The sequence below is a fragment of the Strigops habroptila genome, chromosome 1, assembly GCF_004027225.2.
Source record: "Strigops habroptila isolate Jane chromosome 1, bStrHab1.2.pri, whole genome shotgun sequence".
NCBI lineage: Eukaryota > Metazoa > Chordata > Aves > Psittaciformes > Psittacidae > Strigops > Strigops habroptila.
Genome location: NC_044277.2, coordinates 151,485,199 through 151,504,741, shown reverse-complemented (window position 1 = coordinate 151,504,741; position 19,543 = coordinate 151,485,199). Strand labels below are relative to the sequence as shown.

At 41.3% G+C, this 19,543-nt stretch overlaps 1 protein-coding gene across 2 annotated transcripts in view; it reads right to left on the bottom strand.

Annotated features, from left to right (window-relative positions):
* The window catches only part of ITGA9 (integrin subunit alpha 9), a 218,425-nt gene that overhangs the window by 59,738 nt on the left and 139,144 nt on the right, over positions 1–19,543 (bottom strand). For both annotated transcript variants that reach the window (XM_030498820.1, XM_030498830.1), the window contains exon 18: positions 16,291–16,441. In XM_030498820.1, coding sequence (XP_030354680.1) covers positions 16,291–16,441 — 151 coding nt within the window. The remainder of the gene's footprint in view (positions 1–16,290; positions 16,442–19,543) is intronic.

Here is a 19,543-nt window from a genome sequence, read left to right as displayed (position 1 = left end):
TTGAGAGCACAATATGTATTTTGCTCCTACTCTTACCACTCCCTGCCTCACAATCTTCTTAATGCTTTCACTGTGGCTTCAAGGATATGAAGATTTGTCAATTCATTTAACAGCCAACCCCTGAGCAGACTGATGTGCTTTCCATGGCAACTGAGGCCACCAAAGAATGTGGGTCACAGTTACCCACACGTTCAGAGCAATTAGGGATGCCCAAGCTCATGAAAGCTTGGGAATTTTTGTTTTTCAAGCTGAGTTTTGCTATGACTGAGAGCAAGTGCAGCTCAGAGTAATTTAATCTGGGAGGCCCCTCCGTGTGCATACATCAGCTCATTTTTTCTAACACAAAATTCCACGGATACCACACTTTCCTCCAAAATGGGGCTTCACTGGGTATAGTAAAAATTGCAAGAACACAGAGAGGATTAGTGGTATTATTGACTGGGAACTCTTCCTGGCACTGTACCATAATTCAAGTAAAAAATCATCTGAAATGATGGAAATGGTGGGTCTGATCTACCTCTTAAAAGTTGCTCTCATTATCATCCTTGAAAGCCCTTTGGGCCTCTGTTTTCTTCGTATAACTAGCAGCCTGATGTCTGCTTTGCCTCTTTGTCAGCAGTACTCTCTGTTAGCTGGACAGACAGTACTTCCTGTGTGTTTCTGGGCTGGACCCTGCCAGACAAAGACTTTCCCCAACTCCTTCAGCCCATAGACAATATTGAAGACATCAGCCACTCACGTTTAGAAATCTCAGTATCTCACAAATTGAGCTAGCAGTTTTGGGGTTTGTTTCAGGAGTTCAAAGCACACAACATTCAAACATCCGCCGCCATCAACATCCAGCTCCTAACACTGCGCAACCCAGGGGTTAGGCAGAGGGACGTACTGCACCCCTTAGGCGAGCTTCCCAGGTAGCAGCACTGGGCTGCCTGGGAAGGCCATAGGGTCTTTTGTGAGCTGCAAGTGTGCAACACAATCTGGGGTAGAAGAAATCCCCAATAATCCTATTACTCATAGTAGCTTTGAAGATGGACTGCAGTGGTCCAGCACTGGCAGCCATAGCTTTAAAAGCAATCAAAGGTCCAGGAAGCATTCTTGTGTGCATTTCAGGGAGTTTCTGCTCTCACAGTGAAAATCTTATCAGTTTTATTCCATTTTTTTGAAATATAGTTTACTTGGCAACTCCAAGTGAACACCTTGTGTTCAGAAACTCTTCTGCATGCACTTCTCCACTTGCCAAAGCAAAGTGTGTGACAGAATCACACATAAGGAGGAAAAAGATGTCAATATCTGAAAGAAATGCAGGTGGTTTTACCCTTTCAGCATATCTCTGTTGTCTGAGCTTCACAGGTTTCTTCTGTTGTAAACCATTTCCAAACACAGGTGGAATATAAGTAACAAAGTGAACAACATGAAGACCAAGTCATTGATAAACCAGCAGCAATAGCAGCTATAGTGTGAAAATCATTGTTAATCACTACCTGCTAGGGAAAGTATTATAGGAGAAGGAGGTATAGACTCAATATGAACTTGCTCTGCTAGACATTGTCATGAAATCAGCATCTATCTAACCTCTCGAATGCAATGATAGAAGAATATTGGCTATCCAATCCAACTATACAGTGGAATAAAAAGATTTTATGTGCGCATTGCAAAGATCTGTTTTAAAAGGTGGCACAGGGACTGCAAGTTTTCCTTTACTTTTCAACACAGATAATCCCCTGAGAATCCCAATCAGCAAATGTGAACGTCACACATCATAAATTCTGCAGCTCCACAAGTCGCTGTTTCATCAGTGAAGACCTTTGTCACGCCAGCACTTACATGAGCAAGCGAAAACCACATATCTGAGCACGCTGACAGGCATGCAGCCAAATGTGCGTATAAACATCTGGGGGAGTGGGGTGTCTGGACCTGTATCCGGATAATGAATCCATCCTTTGATTCATTATCAGAAAATAATCTTGAAAGGGGGTTGGGGAACCTCAACAGTTGTTTCATAAAAAGAACTGGAGGGGGGAGTTTTCTTTGGCATTAGGGAGAGATTTCCTGTGCTATTCCATGATCTCACTAGTAAATGCTGTAGGCACACCCCACCCCCAAGCCCAGCGAGCCTGGCTTCAAACAGCTTGGATTTGCTGCTTATTTTGTGAAAACAACTATTCCTAGATAATTAATTAAAGTCTCCCGCCTCTTCCCTCTCCTCCCTGGATGGAACCTATTTATGGATCATGAGCTCACCAATCCCAGCCGACACGGAAAATCCTTGAGTAAAAAGGGAGAGAAAGACAAAAAACTTTTCTATTTAGTGTATTATTCCCAAAATTCTTTCCCACCACCACCCCCTTTCTGTCATAAACGTTTATCGTAACTGGTGAAAAGCTCGTGCAGCAGATTTTTAAAGAACACTGTCTCAGAAGCTGAAGAAGCAGCAGAAATTGTTTGCTCAGCTCATGTAAGTGATTAAGGCCCAAAATGAGTTTCAGAACTGGTCAACAAAACAGATCGTGTTTTTGCTTCTCTCATCTTCTAAGTGACCTGCAGGGGAGGAGGTGAAGCTATAAGGAGAAAAGGGGAATTGATGTCACCCTGAGAAGTCTCACCTCCTTTGCTGCCACACTAACTCTCATTTTTAACAGACCAATTAGGCTTACATTGGCTTTCACTGTAGTACACAAGCTAAATGTTTCTCTTCCCCAATTGCTGAGAACTGCTGAACTTAATTCCTTCAATACATAGGAAATAATCCAGGGAACATCACCAAGATCCACCATCCACATGGAGCTGTTAGGTAACTCAGCTGTCCCTCGTTCATCACAAAGTCGATCACATTTCAATTACACTGTTTGGGCAGGTCTGACTATATGATCCTATGACCCTTGACCGTATGTGTTAATGTATATCTACACATACTCTGCCAGCAGAATAGGGGCAGCTTTAAGGTCAGAATTCCACTTGCCCACACAACAATGTTCATTGCCTAGAGCACACTCGGGCATGACCTGGGTGTTATAAATAACATAAGGAATGCCCTTTAGATTTGGGCACAGTGGGCCTTATGACTGAGTCACATAGAGCTTGTTATTTAGGATAAACTGATAAAGTGTCTCCCAGATACAGGATGGTAGCCTATTTTACAGTGCTGGATGATCAGTGTCCCCAGTGGAGCTGTTCAGGCGAGTAAGGGCTGGAGACACCAGATTTTCCCTGCGATGTCTTTACTATGTCTCATAGAAGTTCGGAATAGAGATGAGAGCCTTACTTTTCCTTTTATATCCTTTCCACAGACAGTGGCACAAGTGCAATCACAAAGGAAAATAGCTCTCAGCAGAGCAAATGTGTATTTTTTGGAATCCAGCTCTTCATGACAAGTTTGCATTTCTGAGGCCACCCTTCCCCCCTGTAGCAGCAACTAGCATCTGAGAAGTGACATCATTGCTGACACAATCAGCCCAGGAACTCATGCTGGGGCTCTGGCCCCTGCAGCCACCTCCATGCCCCAGGGAAGATGTGTTAGCTCAGGCTTGGCACTCACACCTCTGTTCTCAGCACAGGGGGCTGCTGGTGCAGTCAGGATAACCTCAGGCTCCTGAAGGCCTCTCTAACTTCTGAACACAACCCAAACCAAATGTTTTCCCAGGGCCAGAAAGCTCAAACTGCCTTTTCCCTACCATTCCCACAAGCCTCTAACGCTTCCTAGATCCCACTGCGGAGGAACCACCTGAGCTGAAAGGTGGCAAGAAAGAGACCAGCAGCTACCTTGACTGCAGGCACTGGAAACATCTCAAGGAAGCCTCTGGTCACACCATTTTCTGGGTGTTTTGCTATCTGAGGCTTTGGAGAAGCACACAAGGACTTGAGAGCTTCCCCCAACCACTTTCTGCCAATGCTGCTTCTTGCTTTTAACTCTTGTCTTGGGTTGGGGACAGCTTTAGGATGGGATTTGCCTGCTTCCATGGAAGAATGATCAGGGAAATGTTGGAGGAAGATCAGTACAAGCCCCAAAGTCAGTTCATTCATTTTCTACCGAAAAAGGAAGAGTGTTCTTTTTGCAGGAAAGAGTTAGACAAAATCCTCTGTCTCTGCAGTATTAAAGCAAAACCTGTCTCGAGCAGCTCGTGGCAGGGAGCACCGCTTGCACTTGGATCCCTTTCTGGTTTCTGCCTCTTAAAAATTGACCTTCTCTTTTGTCTTTCCTTCCTTTCAAGGATGCAAACAATGACAAGGTACTTCATTTAAGACAATTTCATTTAAGACTGCATTATGATCAGCTGTCTCTCGAAAGTGGCCTTTTTTGTTCTCCGTGTCACTTCCCCTCTTAAGAGAACCAAGAAAAGTGAGGGCCAAAGGGCTGCCTGCTTGCAGGATGGTGCAGTTACTGCCACTCCACAATTAAAAAGCTACTGCAAATGCAAAGTAGTGAGGCATCAAGCTTGATATACAAGACAGTTTTGCAAGTTCAATTTAACCTACCAAACAGTTCAATGTGATTCATGCTATCATTAGCAAGAAATCACTACCTTTCTAAGCCTGTATGAATTTATGTTTAATAAAACCAAACAAAAGCCATTTCAGTGACCCAGTTTTCACCTGTCCTTTGTAATCTTCACTAAAAGAAAATCCAGCTTATAACTTCTATTAAGACACAAGTGCCTTTCATATAACAAGTACTTTCTATAATGGAAAAAATGTAATTATTGCTTGGAATAGAAAAAGAAAGAATTCCTTGCTTGGAATTCTCTGGCTAAAACAATAAACAGGCCCCTTTGCTCTTGCTTTTCTTTGCATGCAGCATTTCAAAACTATGCACAGTCACTAGGGAAAACAGAAAGAAAGAAAGAAAAGCTAAAGTCAAGCTTCACTTGAGGTCTATTGTTCACACTCAGTTGAGGCAGACAGATGAAAGTACACTGGTTTCAAACTGGGATTAGCCCATTGGATCCACTCATAACCCTAACCTAATCATTTGCATTTTCTCCTCCATAGGCAGTTTAGATGAGAAATGGGAGTAAAGATGTCATGATTGTATCAGAGCTGGTAAGATACCACACTATGCTAGATACTTTCACAAATATCTGCCTTAGCTGGAGAAGGATTAAGGGAATACAGGATCCTCAGTTGATCCTTAGGAGTTGACTCAGTGCTGTCAAAAGTATTTACATTTTTTTGTCTATTCCTATTGTACCTTTATTTTTTGAACAAATTCAGATGCTTTCTTCCATACACACACTCACACATCCACTCACACATATATTGGCCCATTCACTAGCAAGGCACAAGGCAAAAGGCAAAATATAAAGGTAACTCTGTGCTAGAAGCCAAGCAAAAGAAACTTTCTTAGGGCCCAAATCATTAATACACACCACACTGTAAGTCACCCAAACACAGCCACTTTAGAGCAGGTATTTTGTACTCCACAGGTTATTACCATCAGTAGATACTGTAGTTGAGGAGCCAAGCACGTGTGGGTTACGCTTAGGTTTGTGGGGTCTTTTCAGTAGATTTTCTATACACACCATTTTTGCATGGGTTTTCCAGCTTGGTATTGGAAAGGATGGCAACCATCACTACTAATGTGAAATTCAATCACATGGATCATTTCATATTCTTCTTTTTCAGGACCAGTGCCATAGGTTGCCAAGACCAGATGTGATGTGAAGCACCCCTTTCTTTTGTTTGCTTCCTACCGTAGAGAGCAGGATAGCAGAAAAAGTTCACTACCTCTCCCAAGTCCACTCAGCTGATTTAGACACCTTCCCCAGCCTCCGTCTTAGATAGCCACCCTGGAAAACAACCTGTTTTGTTGCCATCACTTACAATACTGTTTCATTTATCCCAAGAGATCCAGAGTTCTCCCTTCTAAAGGCACAACAGTGTAATTTCCTGGCATGATGCAGGCAACAGCCTTTTGCATTCAACAACAGGGCAAATAAACAGGAACAAAATCACTGGGAAACAAGCTGGCCAGCTGAACTCCCACCACCCACAAGGCAAATGGAAAATGGACACAGCACCCTTCGCTCCATTTAGAGCACTGGTCTGGATGCTCCTCTCCAGCAGGATGCCAGCGCTACCTGCAAGTGCCACAGCATCAGGAACAGTCCCTGAGATATTAATGCAGCCAAAACTTGGACTAAATCTAATCCAAAGACCATCTTCCTCATGTACTTGCACCTAGTTTTAGTATTTATACTTTTACTGGTCTGGTCCAACAATTCTGCCAAGCAGCCAGAGGCCCATGTGTAGATGACCACTGAACTATGAGCTCACTGCGAAAATAAAGACTAAGAGAAACTCAAATTTCTGACTCCACAGTGATATATTTAAAAAGCAACCATAAAAACTATTACACAAAATATCTCTGACACATATTCAGCTAAATTCAGCAGTAATTTAGATTGTGCTACTCCCCAAAAAAAGCTTTTCTCTATAAAACTGCAGAAACTTTGTTGGAATAAATGCCTGTCCAGACACAATGCAATTATCCTGAAAAAAGAAATTCAGTCTTGAGAGTCCAATATAGGCATGTCCAGAATTATATACTGGCATGTTCCTAAATTCTTCGTACCATTACATCTGTATCCAAACTACATATGCTGTCGTAATCTGTCAGCAGTGCATGGCATTTCATTAAACCTTCATTACAGAAAAATTGTGGATGAACACATATCTTTTTATCTTTTATTATTCCCTGATGATTTGTGCATAGATATATTACAATAAGCTTAATAACAGTTGTGTTTCCTTATGCATATGAGTCCAATAACCCAGGTTAAAAACCAGAGACAGGGAAGCCGTTGGGAGGAGGAAGGGCTCTGGAGTAAGCTTTCCTCCAGCTCACTTCAATTTCGATGTACATATGTATGTGCTCACACACACACGTATCAAAGTACTAAATCATGGTTTCATGGCACTATTAACAGTGGCAGCTAGAACCAACATTCATTTCCTAGTGGTATTTCTGAAAGCATGGATAATATATGCACACACATACTGTAAGACAACCTCGTGTGTGCCAGGCATCAAATATACTAATATTGGTGTATTCAACTGCAACACAGCTATTTGCTCTTAGTGTTAAAAGGAAATTCTTAAATTAATAACAAGTTCAGGAAATAAATTCAAATGTCATCAAACACATACACCTCAATGAAAAAGCAAATGGAAATATCACTAATAATAATAATAGTAATAATAATAATAGATTAACCTAACTTAATAGGAAACACAATGAATTAAAATCAAGCCTTACCCCACCCTCCCCCTTCTTCCCTGGTGGTAATTTTCAAGTTTAAAGAATAATATTAAGGTAGTAACAATAATAATGAGTTTGGCACTGGGCATTTTCCTGGAATTACTAAACCTTAGCTCAACCTACAATCCCCAACAAGAAAAGCCAAATCTGAAACCCCAAGAAATACCTTTTGCAAACACAGACAGTTTGGGGGCTTTGATCTTTTTTGGTCTTTTTGGTCAAATAGAAGGTGGATCAGGACCTCTTCACAGGAAACCCTGATGACATGATAAATACTACATAATCTAGAGACACTGCTGAAACATTAAGGTACAATCCATTACCTACTGCACCAGGATATTGAAACAGGGAGGGTTTATATGTATATTTTCTTTTTTTTTAAGTAAAAGCTTAGTAGTTCGCTTGTAAGCCTTTATGTTAAGAGGTGTCGCTCTACTATATAGGGCAGCTCTTCAGCCCGCTCCTCCCTTTTCCCCTCGCTAAGTGGAAATCACTGCGCTACTCTGCTGCAGATGGTTACAGCCAAAAGTCAAGCGCAGGTTTTCTGGCCTCCTCCCAAAGGCAGGCTCAAAAGCGCTGCCAGCTAGGAACACGGCTGGCTCAGCATCCCCTGCAGCCTGCCTGGGCTGGGGGGCCGCTGAGACAGCCCCAAGAGGAGGTCCTCTGCTCAGCTCCGGAGCCTCCAAGAGACCCAGCTGAAAAGCTTCTCACTCTTCCTCTCCACTGTGCTCAATGCCTCTGATTTTGAGGAAGTACCACAGGAGGCTCCCTTTCTGAAAAAAAAACCAGATTTGGGGCCCGAAGGTCTCCTTCAGAGGAGGTGATGGTGGCGAATGTGCCTGCTTCTGCTAATAGGAGTGCAGGCTGATGCCCGCTGAACCCAGGGTTACGTTGCTGACTCTGCTGCGGGAGGAGGGAGCCTGCCTCACCTAGTTCCATGGAAGAAATCAAGATTCTCCAGAGACCTTTTCCACCTTGCTTTAGAAGGAGGAGAAAAGCAAGGAATAAGCAAGAAAGAGGGAGAGGTAGCAGAAAGGAAAAAGAAAAGGCCAGGACTTTCCTTTCACACCAGAAGAAACCAGGGAGTTTGTGAGAGTGTCAGAAAAACCCAAGGAAAGGAAAGCTTGTGATTTATTAAGCAGCACTGGCCCCTCCTTGGATTTTCAGCTAAAAGCTCTTCCCACCCTTGCTGATCTTTCTGACTGTGCAGCTGGGGTTTTTTTAGTCTTTCTACAGACAAAACCACTGCTCACTTCAGAGAGGCTACGCCTCAAGTATGACTGAAGGATCATGCCTTGTGCTTAGTAAGATTAATTAAAGAGGGGTTTGTTTTTATTTGTAGATCCTAACAGCATTACAGGAGAAAGCTGAACAACTAGATGAAAGAGAGCAATCACCACGCTTCAGCCACAGAGCACCACGACCACAACATCTCACAGGACTAAGCAATGTAAATAAATGTATATATGTATACATGTATATCATACATATAATGTAAATATAGATATATTTGTTTATATACAGTGTAAACATATATATATTTGTTTATAATTCTATTGGATTTTTCACTTGGGGTATCGTTTATCTTCTGAGCCTCCTGTCTTAAAAGTGACCAAAAGAAACTCCTGCAAGAACAGGATTGACCTTTCATACCAGAAACTCAATAAACTTTAAGCTTCAAATTACAACAAAAACAACCCCCCATTTCTTGCTGTAATGAAAGCCACTGAAAGCTGTGAAAATCAATTCTTATTTAAGTCTTTTGCAGAGGATGTAGAAATTTCAGATAATTTTCAGATGTAGAAGTTCAGATAATTTTCAGCCTCATCCTAAGAACACAGGAGACAAACTGTCCCACAGATTTTTCACCTCAAACTTTGGCAAGTCTCTCTCCACTGAGTTTAAGGGCAAAATATGATAATGAAGAGAGACTCTGGGCACAGGGAAGTCACTGGTGATCTTTCTACAGGGACAGCACAGCCTTTCACTCAGCAGATCCAAGATCAAGTGTATTGAGTTCACTGTATATTGGGCTGTGCCCTCTGTGAAGGGTTTTTCCCTCTCTCCTAGCAATGTAGTTTATCAAGTAACAGTCTAGATTGGGGTGGCTGGATCTCAGCAACCGAATTCCTTTTCCAAAGCTGTCTCACATAGCCGGCACTGATGCGCCTGTGGCAGTGGCTTTCAGCTCTGCTCAGCTTCTGAAGATGTGCAGGGGGAAGCAGCTTGGCTGGTGAACTATGGGCCACACAGGGATGGAAATGGGATGAGCAGATACCACCTATGGCCCAGGGAACCCTTCTCTACCCCCTTGAGGAAGTCTTACTATTTTTGTGCTTCGGATTTCTTTTTCCCTCCCTCACCCAGATGGAACTCAGGACCTCCACTGGTGCCCAGACACGATGAAACCCCACCTTGAGTGGTACACCAGCAGGTAGGTCAGGATTCACTGTAAACCACTTTGCTGTAGCACAGGCTGACTTCCAGCACCTACATCTCACATGACTGTATTCACCTACACAACTGTTCTTCCTTTAGAAATCCCCTCCCCTCACAGCCTCAAGGGAAGAGCAGGGCTAGGAAGTCAAACAAAAACCCCCTTAATAATCTGAGCCACACAAAGCATCCCAGGCTATTCCTCAAAACCATTATATATATATAAAACCAGTCAAATTAAAAGTCATGACTAGCTACTTACAGGACAAACACTTTCCACATGACGTAACCCAGAGCACAGCTCCATCTGATCAGCATAAAACTTCTCTATGGATCTGGCCACTTAAGAACAGAGATGTTTGGTAATAGCTTACTAATCGCAAGCTGTTCAAAAACAACCAACCAAATTCCCCCTTCCCAAATCCTCACAAGAATGAATAACACATTTTTGTTCTGCAAAATGAATTTTTACTCTGCCTAACCTCATCCAAAAGAGACAGGGACATTATAAAAAGTCCTGTCTTCTTGAATCTGAAGTATCTGATGTTTTCTGTGGAAATGCTTGAGGTGATCCTCTTCTGCATTGTTTCCCTGCATGTAACTTAAGACTGAAAAAACCTGCATTTTTAAAACTAGTTGGAGGTAGCTGCAAAGGTTTTTGGAGGGACAGAGTCATCTAGGTTTTTGGAAACATACACACAACCAACTTTCAATGAAATTTCTAAGTGCTGAGCTGCTCCTGAAAACTGGATTTAAAATTCAAACTCGCATATGCTCTTCCGACACTGAGCAGAACAAGATCCAGTCCTACAAAATCACAGCTTCTGAATCATTTATTCCAATCAGGGAATTTAGAGTTTTTTCATTCTATTCAGTAAGTCAAATTGTTGGGAAAAAAATAACAAAGACTTCTTTCAGATATACATGATAAATCAGACTATAGGAGAAAAATTTACAGGACTCCAATCAGCACTAATTACACAACTAAAGCCAGCCTCCAATGCCCAGTCCCTGAATGTGGGAGTGATACATGAATCCCAAGTGGAAAGTTTGGATCAAAAGTCTAGCCTTCAATTTCTACCTGCTACAAGCAGGGGAATATTAGATGACTCTAACAGCCCCCGGCTTGAAAGAGGTGCTGCTCATTGCTTATCCCTAGGGAAGCATAAAAGTTGAGGTTTTTATTGAGCATTCACTGAAAAAGTAAAACAAGCAATGAAGTCAGATAACTTGAACTGCACCTATTTTTTATTTTCCAATTGAGAAATTGGACAATTTTACTCCAGGGATGTAAAACGTCTTGCTGCACTCCGGAGCAAAAGTTACGCACTAGGTTTGCAAAGGCAGCATGTGGCGTGGTTACTGCCACCCTACTCATATTCCCAAGCCCTGGCTATAACAGCTCTCCTGCAAAAGGGTTCAAATTCATTCATGTAAGTGATATATGGCTTGGGCAATCTTCCAGGCACACTTGTATCAGCGCAAAAGGTCACAGCTTCCACGCTACTTGGCATCACTCCCCTCTGACCCTCTGGTAGAGTGGTTTACAAGAGCAAGTCCAACTCACTCCATGCAAAATCAGCTGGATTAAATCAAGCCACTAATTTAAAAGGTTTCTGCTAACCAGCTGGATGTGAATTGAGACTGCTCACGTTAACTCGTCTGCCAAGGGATCCAAAGGGGCAGTAACTGCTGGAAAAAGAGATGTAAAGAATACCGAGGTCCTACGTTTTCTTCCAGTGGCACAGCTGGATCCAAAAGAAGGCACATGTCTTCAGCTTTTGTGCCCTACCAGTATCCTGCCCTGGCCAGCCTTAAGACTCTTAGAAAGTATGAGCAGTATGGGAAACTGGTGTAAGAGAATTTCCAGTTTGGAAAAAATTAAACTCTGCCTTCATCTGTGGCTCTTCTGGGCAGTCTTAGTCCAGAGACACCAGCCAGCGCTCTGGGAGTGAGGAAGAAAGAGTTCATATCCAAAGTGCAAGACCTCCCTGCTAACCCAGAAAGAGAGGGTACTGTATAAGCAGGCAGAAGAAAAACCCCTGAGCCCATAAAGGCACCACTTTGGTTATGAGTAATATTCATATTCAACAACAAAGGTGGGAAATTACTGTGCCTGAGGAAACCATAACCTCGCTGTTCACCCTGCCCTGGCCTGGCCCCACTAACTTCACTCAGCTGTTGCTTGCAAAAACTGCTGTGAGAGGCAGCAGGAATGTTACACACAGCTGGCTTTGGATGCTGGGAGCCTGTCTGAAATTTAGGAACAATCAATGGCTGGAAATGATGGTCAGCAATGGGATTTCCTGACCTACTCTCTCCATAACTAGTGCTGAAATGGGATTAGCTGATAGATTTCTGCCAGCCCTTGCAGAGGAGTGAGAGATTAATGCTATACATATTGGGTTATTGCTGTTTGCTTTACTATTACTATGTTATATATGTTATTTTTATACTATTACTGTAAAACCTCACGCCATAGGTGAGCTGATTTAACAACAATGTGGCTCTGCCCTACATCACACTAAGTGCCACTGCCAGCAAGCTTACAGTGCTTTTTCTGCAACTGTATTGAAAATACCTCTCTGCACTGAGCAGCAGCTAACAAACAGTTAGCAAAGTGCCAGGGGTTGACAAGCATTTTCAGCAAAATATCACAAGCCAAGAGGCAGTTCCAATAGATGTGAAATGGTGTAGAAATTAGTAGCAATAGTGTTTTATTCTTTTTCCAGACTTAGCACACAGCAACACTCTGCATTCTTTCTATAGGAAAGTGGTAGCAACTCTGTTAAGTGGATTTTTCAGGTGCTGAAACAGGATGCTTTCCTGAAGCTATGTTAAGATTATGGGATAACAGACTCTCAGATTAGGAAAAAAAATAATTTAAAAACCTACTCTACACAGAAGAGAGGACCAAGATTTCTTTGTCAACAAAATAAAGAAAAAAATCCAAGTGGACAGGTGAGATCTTTCCCCTTCCCTCTTTATTTCTTATTTAAAAAGAACATAGAATGGTTTGGGATGGAAAGGACCTTAAAGACCACCTAGTTCCAAACCCCTGCCATGATTAAATCTTTCTGTATTTCAAAAGGAACATTTTTCTTAGTAGGTACATTTGGAAATTCACTGCAGTACTTCCATGCACCAGTAAAATAACACTTACAGAGTGAGAGCTTGAAACTTGCACAGGAGTTGTATCAACATCTGATCTTCACCAATCTCTCAAAAACACACCCAGCTCTGAAAGGACTTTGTCATTTTTGATGATATTTATTTTTATTTAATAAGCAATAGGAGTTAAGATTGGCTTCTTAAAATCTCATCTCAGTTTAACCCCACCAAATTTAGGAGTTGAAAAAGAAGTTTTATAACAAAAGTGTTATCATGCCCAATAAGAGATATAATAACTGGCATAACTGTAAGGCACCAAATGTAAACATTAAGGGAAAGAACATGTACACTAAGCTACCGGAGACAAAAGCCACAGCTGTATCCTATGTCTTCAGGAGTTTCACCAGTTAACAAATTCAGCGTTTTATAGTTACATGCCCATTTCCCCAGAACAGTCCCCTCTCTTTAGAAAGGGTGAAGGGATTCTTTGAAGTGCAGGAGGACAGCGACACCTCAGTGGAGGCAGCCCTTTCAAAGGGCAGTAGTGATGAGAGAGTTAAAAGTGCTTCAGGGAGCACAGGCAGGAATGAAAAGTCATCCTGTGCCCCATACTGTGCCTCTCCAGAGAAGGGCTGTCTGTCAGGAGCTACGGAAAGAAAATGCTGGGTTTCATCCATGGAGACAGAGAGGACTGGCTGCAGCACAATAGGAAAATCAGACAGTAGAACAGGCGGAGTCTCCTAAAGATCAGTTGGCAAATGCTTTTTCACCTCATAAAGATGGAGCAAAGCCTTGCCAGGTATCACAGAATCATAGAATACCAGTTTGGAAGGGACCTCCCCGCTTCCCCGGTTGATTATTCTAATGGCTGATTTCTCTAGCTAGTGTCTCATGAAACCTCAGTCTCCAGAAAGGAAAGTGGTGCTAGCTCTGCTAGCACCTTCAGAGAATGCTACCACCATCATTCCTGAACTAGACCACTCCATTTCTTTTCAAACAGAAGATGGGGCATTTTGTCTCAGTAACTCTGTTGAAAAAACCCAGCATTAAACTTTTGTACTGCCAGGTCTCACTGCAATCAACCTATAGAAAGAAATAAACCCACGCTGAATCTAGACACTAGAAATGTCCCCAGTGGGGACACAGAAAAAACACATGGGCGACTCACAGCGTCTTGAAAGAACTCCAGAGACAGGTCACAAAAGCCCACCCCATGATGATGGTTCTCAGAGCCACCTTGCAGAAAAGGGATCAAGCAACCACATGGAGGTTGCCTTCCACTTTAGTGTTATTCATTAAAAGGCAGTTGCCGCTGAAAGTTTCCCACAACAAGAAGCTCTTTGGATTCCAGAATTGCTCCACTAAGGGAAATCTTAGCAGTCGTCATTTTTATTCTGGCTTTACGTTCTGGATTTTTGCCTGGGCAGTGTTCAACCAGGAACAAGATCTATTTAAAGTACATGCACAGTATGTATTATGCACAGACGTCAAGGGAAGGGAAGAGGTTATGAAACATGGAGGCTGTGATATTGTACAAAAAATATAAATAAACATGATTGTTCAGAGAGCCTAGGGAAAATGTAACTCTGTAATTGAGGCTATCAGGTCCTAAGCCGGTTTCCCAGCTGGTCAAATGATGAGGCCAAGAATATATTAGTTTGTCCTGAAGCAAAAGCTGACTGAAAGGAAGCAAAATTACCCAACACAACCCTGTGACTTGGGTTTTCAAAACTGCTTCTAAAATAATTACCAGAAAAAAACCCCAAACCCTATCAAATCAATCACAAGAACAGTGGAACAACAGGATTAATAGCAGACAATACCCTACATATACTATATGCCCTGATGCTGTTTGCAAGACCTGAGGAAGAAGAAAGCCTACCTGCTTCCTTGCTGTGTGCTGTATTTTTCTTTAAAGAAATGCTAGCTTCTATTAACAGAAGACACACTGAGCAGTGAGATAACCCTACAACAATGTCATTTTCTTCCAGAAACTGCTCCTTCTAGGCAGCACTCAGCACAGATGTTTCAAGTGTGCATTAGACCCAGGCTCAAGGTAAAATACCAAGGGAAACATCACATCATCTTCAGCTTGTTCCCTCACAGCGTTGGCCAAGAAGAACAATGAAGGCAATTGGTGTGCCAGTTAATCCGTGTGTGCAAAATATTCAACATGTAAGCACAGAAGGAAAAAGGAAAAGACCACAACAACCTTTTAAAGGAACATGCATCAAGCTTCGTTTCTTTTCCAGTGCAAAGGAATGGAAACCTTCCCACTGACTTCAATGGGAGCTGGGCCAGACCCTTCACATAAAACTTCCATTAAAGAGAAGTTGCATATTGGCATAAGACGTTTATATTTTTATCCCTTGCTTTTTTCCTCCTGATAAACGGCACACTTGCAGCACATAATATCTGAAAATTCAGCTTTAACCCCACCAAATTAGGAGTTGAAAAAACTTTTTGTGATACAAAGACAACTTTCTGAGGCTTACAAATGCATTAAATGTAATAGTCAAAACTGAATACTAAGAAAAAGAGTGTGTATAAGACACTACCATATTTTGGTTTATTATGCATTGAGTTCATTGAAGAGGTCTATAATAACCAAAATCTACCATATAATATGACAAAAGCAAAATCTCATTGATTCAATGGACCAAGTTAATCCCGTGCTTTGCAACTGTTGTACTACTGTTTTTAATATTGCTCCTACATCTTGCAAAGCAAAGCAAAGCTCCAGCAGCAAGACAAATGATTGTGAAAAGCAGGAGCAAACAGAATGTTGTTATGCTTGTACAGCTCCCATTTTGCACAAACCTTTTCACATTACTCACGCTCAGACAGCTTCTGCGGCCATCAGTTTGCAAAAACCTCAATTCAGCGTTCGCATTTCGAAACCTTTATCTCTAAATGAACTCATACCAATGAAAACATCCAAGTATTCCAATTTAAATGTAAAGAGACTAAGACTCAAAATATTTACCTGACACCAAGCAGGTGAAATTAAAAGCATTTCTGAGCTCGTGGATCTGCCCTGGCTACAACTCAAGCTTGCACTGGGATGTGAGAAAAGAACAGCCTTGTTCTTAATTCCAGTGAGGAGAAAACCTAAGAGCTCATATCAGATCACTAGGATCGCTGAGTGCAGAGTGGCACTATTCAAACTAGAGGCACTGTGTATATCAGCGCCATTTGGCACTCTACCAGTTTCCAAACCAGCCTCTTAATACCTCAACCAGTCTTTCTTTTTCATTAATGTACCCCAAATAACAGTGCTGTGACTTCTACAGAAACACAGAGCACGTAATTACATAGATCAAACCCACAAAATTAAAACTCAGTAAAGAGCTTGGAAGAAACTCAAGCCCAGCATAACCAGAAATAACTTCCAAATGTCTCAACAGTGTGGACCAGGCCACCCTGTATCCCTGTATCTTGCAATTCAATTGTTAAGAGACTTGCTCAGCAAGATTGGCCTTTCTTACCTTTTGCCACATTTTGATGAAGAAGAGCTCTCCAGAAAAATTGAAGAAAACATTGGTGTCGTAGGCATCATCCCCAACGTTAGAGATGGAAATGTTAAGTGAGATGTTCCTCACCGCTCCCAGGGCCAGGTAGGCAGTTCTGTCATCAACACTGTAGGCAGAAACAGTTACACTGGTTTAACTCTAGGCAATTTCAACACTCTGGTGCATCTTTCTTCCTGCTGTGAAAGTGTCACAACTCAACTGCTTAAAAGCTCGGTAGTCAGCAATTCAGGAATGTGCTTTATGGCCAATGCATAGTTACACGGGGATGTGTGTGTACTAGGAATGAGCAGCTCCCAAGTCCTGGTTCTGACACTGTCTTCTGTGACTGTAAGGAAACCCCATGATCCTCATGTGGAACTGTTTCACATGACTTATTGTTAATATGGTTTTAGTGAGAATAAAATAGTTGAAGACTGTAAAGTAATTGGACAGGGGAAATGCAACAAGTTCAGGATAATATGCTCACATTCAAATACACAATCTGTTTCAGTTTGTCCCTCAATAATTCAAACTTATTCTAACATTCTAGTAACTTCTTACAGTTATGCTATGGACACAAAAAATGTAAAGAGGGTAAAATAAAATACAGAAACAGGTGTAAGTGAAAAAATGTACAGAAATCACAATAAATGTCCACTAATATCTCTTCAGGTGTTTAAGTAAGTTGGACCTAACCTGATGGAGTCATCTATAAGTGGAATACCAATGAAATAGTTGAGTTAAAATAACAGATATATCTCATGAATCAATACACTATTGTTATATGGCATCAGAGATTACACAGATATACACACAGAGGCAAATATAAATATTCTTCTATGCACACATGTATTATTCAATATTTAATCATACTAGGCTGTCCAGAAGATAAGCTAACAACTAGGAATAAAGGCTAAAATACAGTATCAATGGACACATCTGCAGGTCTAGGAACTAAAAGTACAGTAAAAGATAATATGAAATATACCAGGTATAAATGTGAAAATAGGCAAAAATAGCCAAAATATCAAATTGGCTTCTGGAGTCTAAGACCATTCATACATCACAGAGAAATAGATAGTGTCACAGAGAATACACCAAGTAGCTGGTCAGAAAAGGGCAGAGACCTTCAGCCACACAGCGGGGAGATGACTCTTAATTATTTCCTATAGGGCACAGCCAGACCAAAAGTACAAAGGAACCACATCTAAGGAAATGTACGCTCTCACATGGGCCCTGCCAGATGCTGTTGCACAATATACATGCATGCAGGAGCATGCAACGACACACAGCAATCCAGAATGACCAAACCACCCTCCATTCACCCCATTTCCATGAAGGAATGGCTGTACCAAGGATGTACATGCTGCCACACGCTGTTGCTCTGCATATCAGCAACTCTGAAAACGCTTTCTCAACATTATAGTTTATTCTCATAGTCAACTATCAGTGCGAATAAATATTTGCAAAAGTATATGCAGCGCAGGATCGACTGCAAAACTAGTTTGAGAGGTCTAAATCATTCGAGTTATTGCTTCTTATATACGAAATTAATGGCACAACTATACGAGAGCACTTGGAAGCTTTTAAACTTCAACATTTACAGCAAAGAAAGCAGGCAAATTATGAAGATGTTGAACAATCTGCTGGGATTCTCTAATTATCAAAAGTGCATATTTGAAAGCAATGAAATAAACCAATAATTTATTATTGCGAGTTATTTCTCAAGTACTTTATAATCTCACTTCTTGCAATCACTTCAGAATTTACTTGGAATTTACACCTCTCAAACTCATTAGCAAAATCTGGAACCATCACTTCAGTAAGCAAAGAAACATTACAAGGTATTTGTCTTATGCTTTATCTTATTTATCTTTTATTTGACACTAAATGCAATGTATGCTACAGGATCGTCTCTGAATTGGTAGTAACAGCACTTTGAAATTTAACTTTAAGTACAGACAGTCAAGAATACTCTTCCTACTGAATAATAAAAAATACTTAGAATGAAATCCTATTTACAACTCAACCGACCAAAAAAAAAAAGTCAAAATAAGCAACACTGAGTTAGGGTTACTCCTTTCAAAAGCTACTGCTCCTCTGCTAAAAGTACATCATACCAAAATGATGTTTATAACAACATTTTCCTCAGCAGAGAAAGAAAACCTTTCTAAGACCACAATGCAGTTGCTCCTATATAAAATTCAGACACTAAGAAACTGAAAAACCTCACTGATTTTAGGCTGGTTCAGTTCTTCCACTGAAAGGCTATATGAGATTGTGCTGTAAGTCCCATTTTAAGAGAGCCAGCTTTCTGAGTCATTAAATCTGTGTACATCTGGAATGAATCAGGTTCACTTGCAGTAAGAAGAGGATTAGGAACTCCCCCATTCACAGGGGAGTTCCCAGGCCCTGTTTGCTGCTTGAGAGAGTAACGTCATGGGTTGCAAACAGGCTGCTGGGGTGCTGGAGCAGCTCTACTACCAAGCCGGTGCCATCCTCCTCCAGTGTCTGCTGCACATTAAGCGGCCTAGCTGCCACATCAAAATATGCCAACTAAAGAACTGTTGTCACCCTCCAGAAACAAGAAAACAAACTAAAGCCATCCCTTCATCTCGATAAGATATGTTAAACAACTGAAGAAACGTAATCAAGCAATGGCTTTCAGTTTATGTTTTGTTGGCTGAAAGCTATAAAGCTGCCAACATACTCACCCTGGCCCTTGTAACCTTGCTCACATCAAGGAGCTAAACATAAAAAGACACAAGGCTAAAAATAAAAAGAAAAAAAAAAGAAAAAAAAGGGGGAAAAAATACCAAGATGTAATTACTCAATTGGACAGACCACTATCTCATTACAACAGGTACTACACACAAGCACTGAACTAAGTAAAAATTCTGGGTAGACTGTAGATGCATATATATGTCATACATAGGCAAACACATTTGTAGGTCTTTGCCTATATATAGGCAAATATATATATTTGCCTACATATATCGTATATAGGCAAACACACATATGTACAGGCACATGAAGGATGCCAAGCTATCAATGGTTGCATGAAAAGTCTGACATTTGGAAGTACTAAATACCTGCAGCTTTCATTCACATGACCCAGACTTACAAGTAACAAGCAATTCCGCCACGCTTTTGAATTCACTGGCCATGGTACTACACATCAAATATAAATAGATATAGTTAATGTTTTCCTCCCAAGTGATTAAGAAAA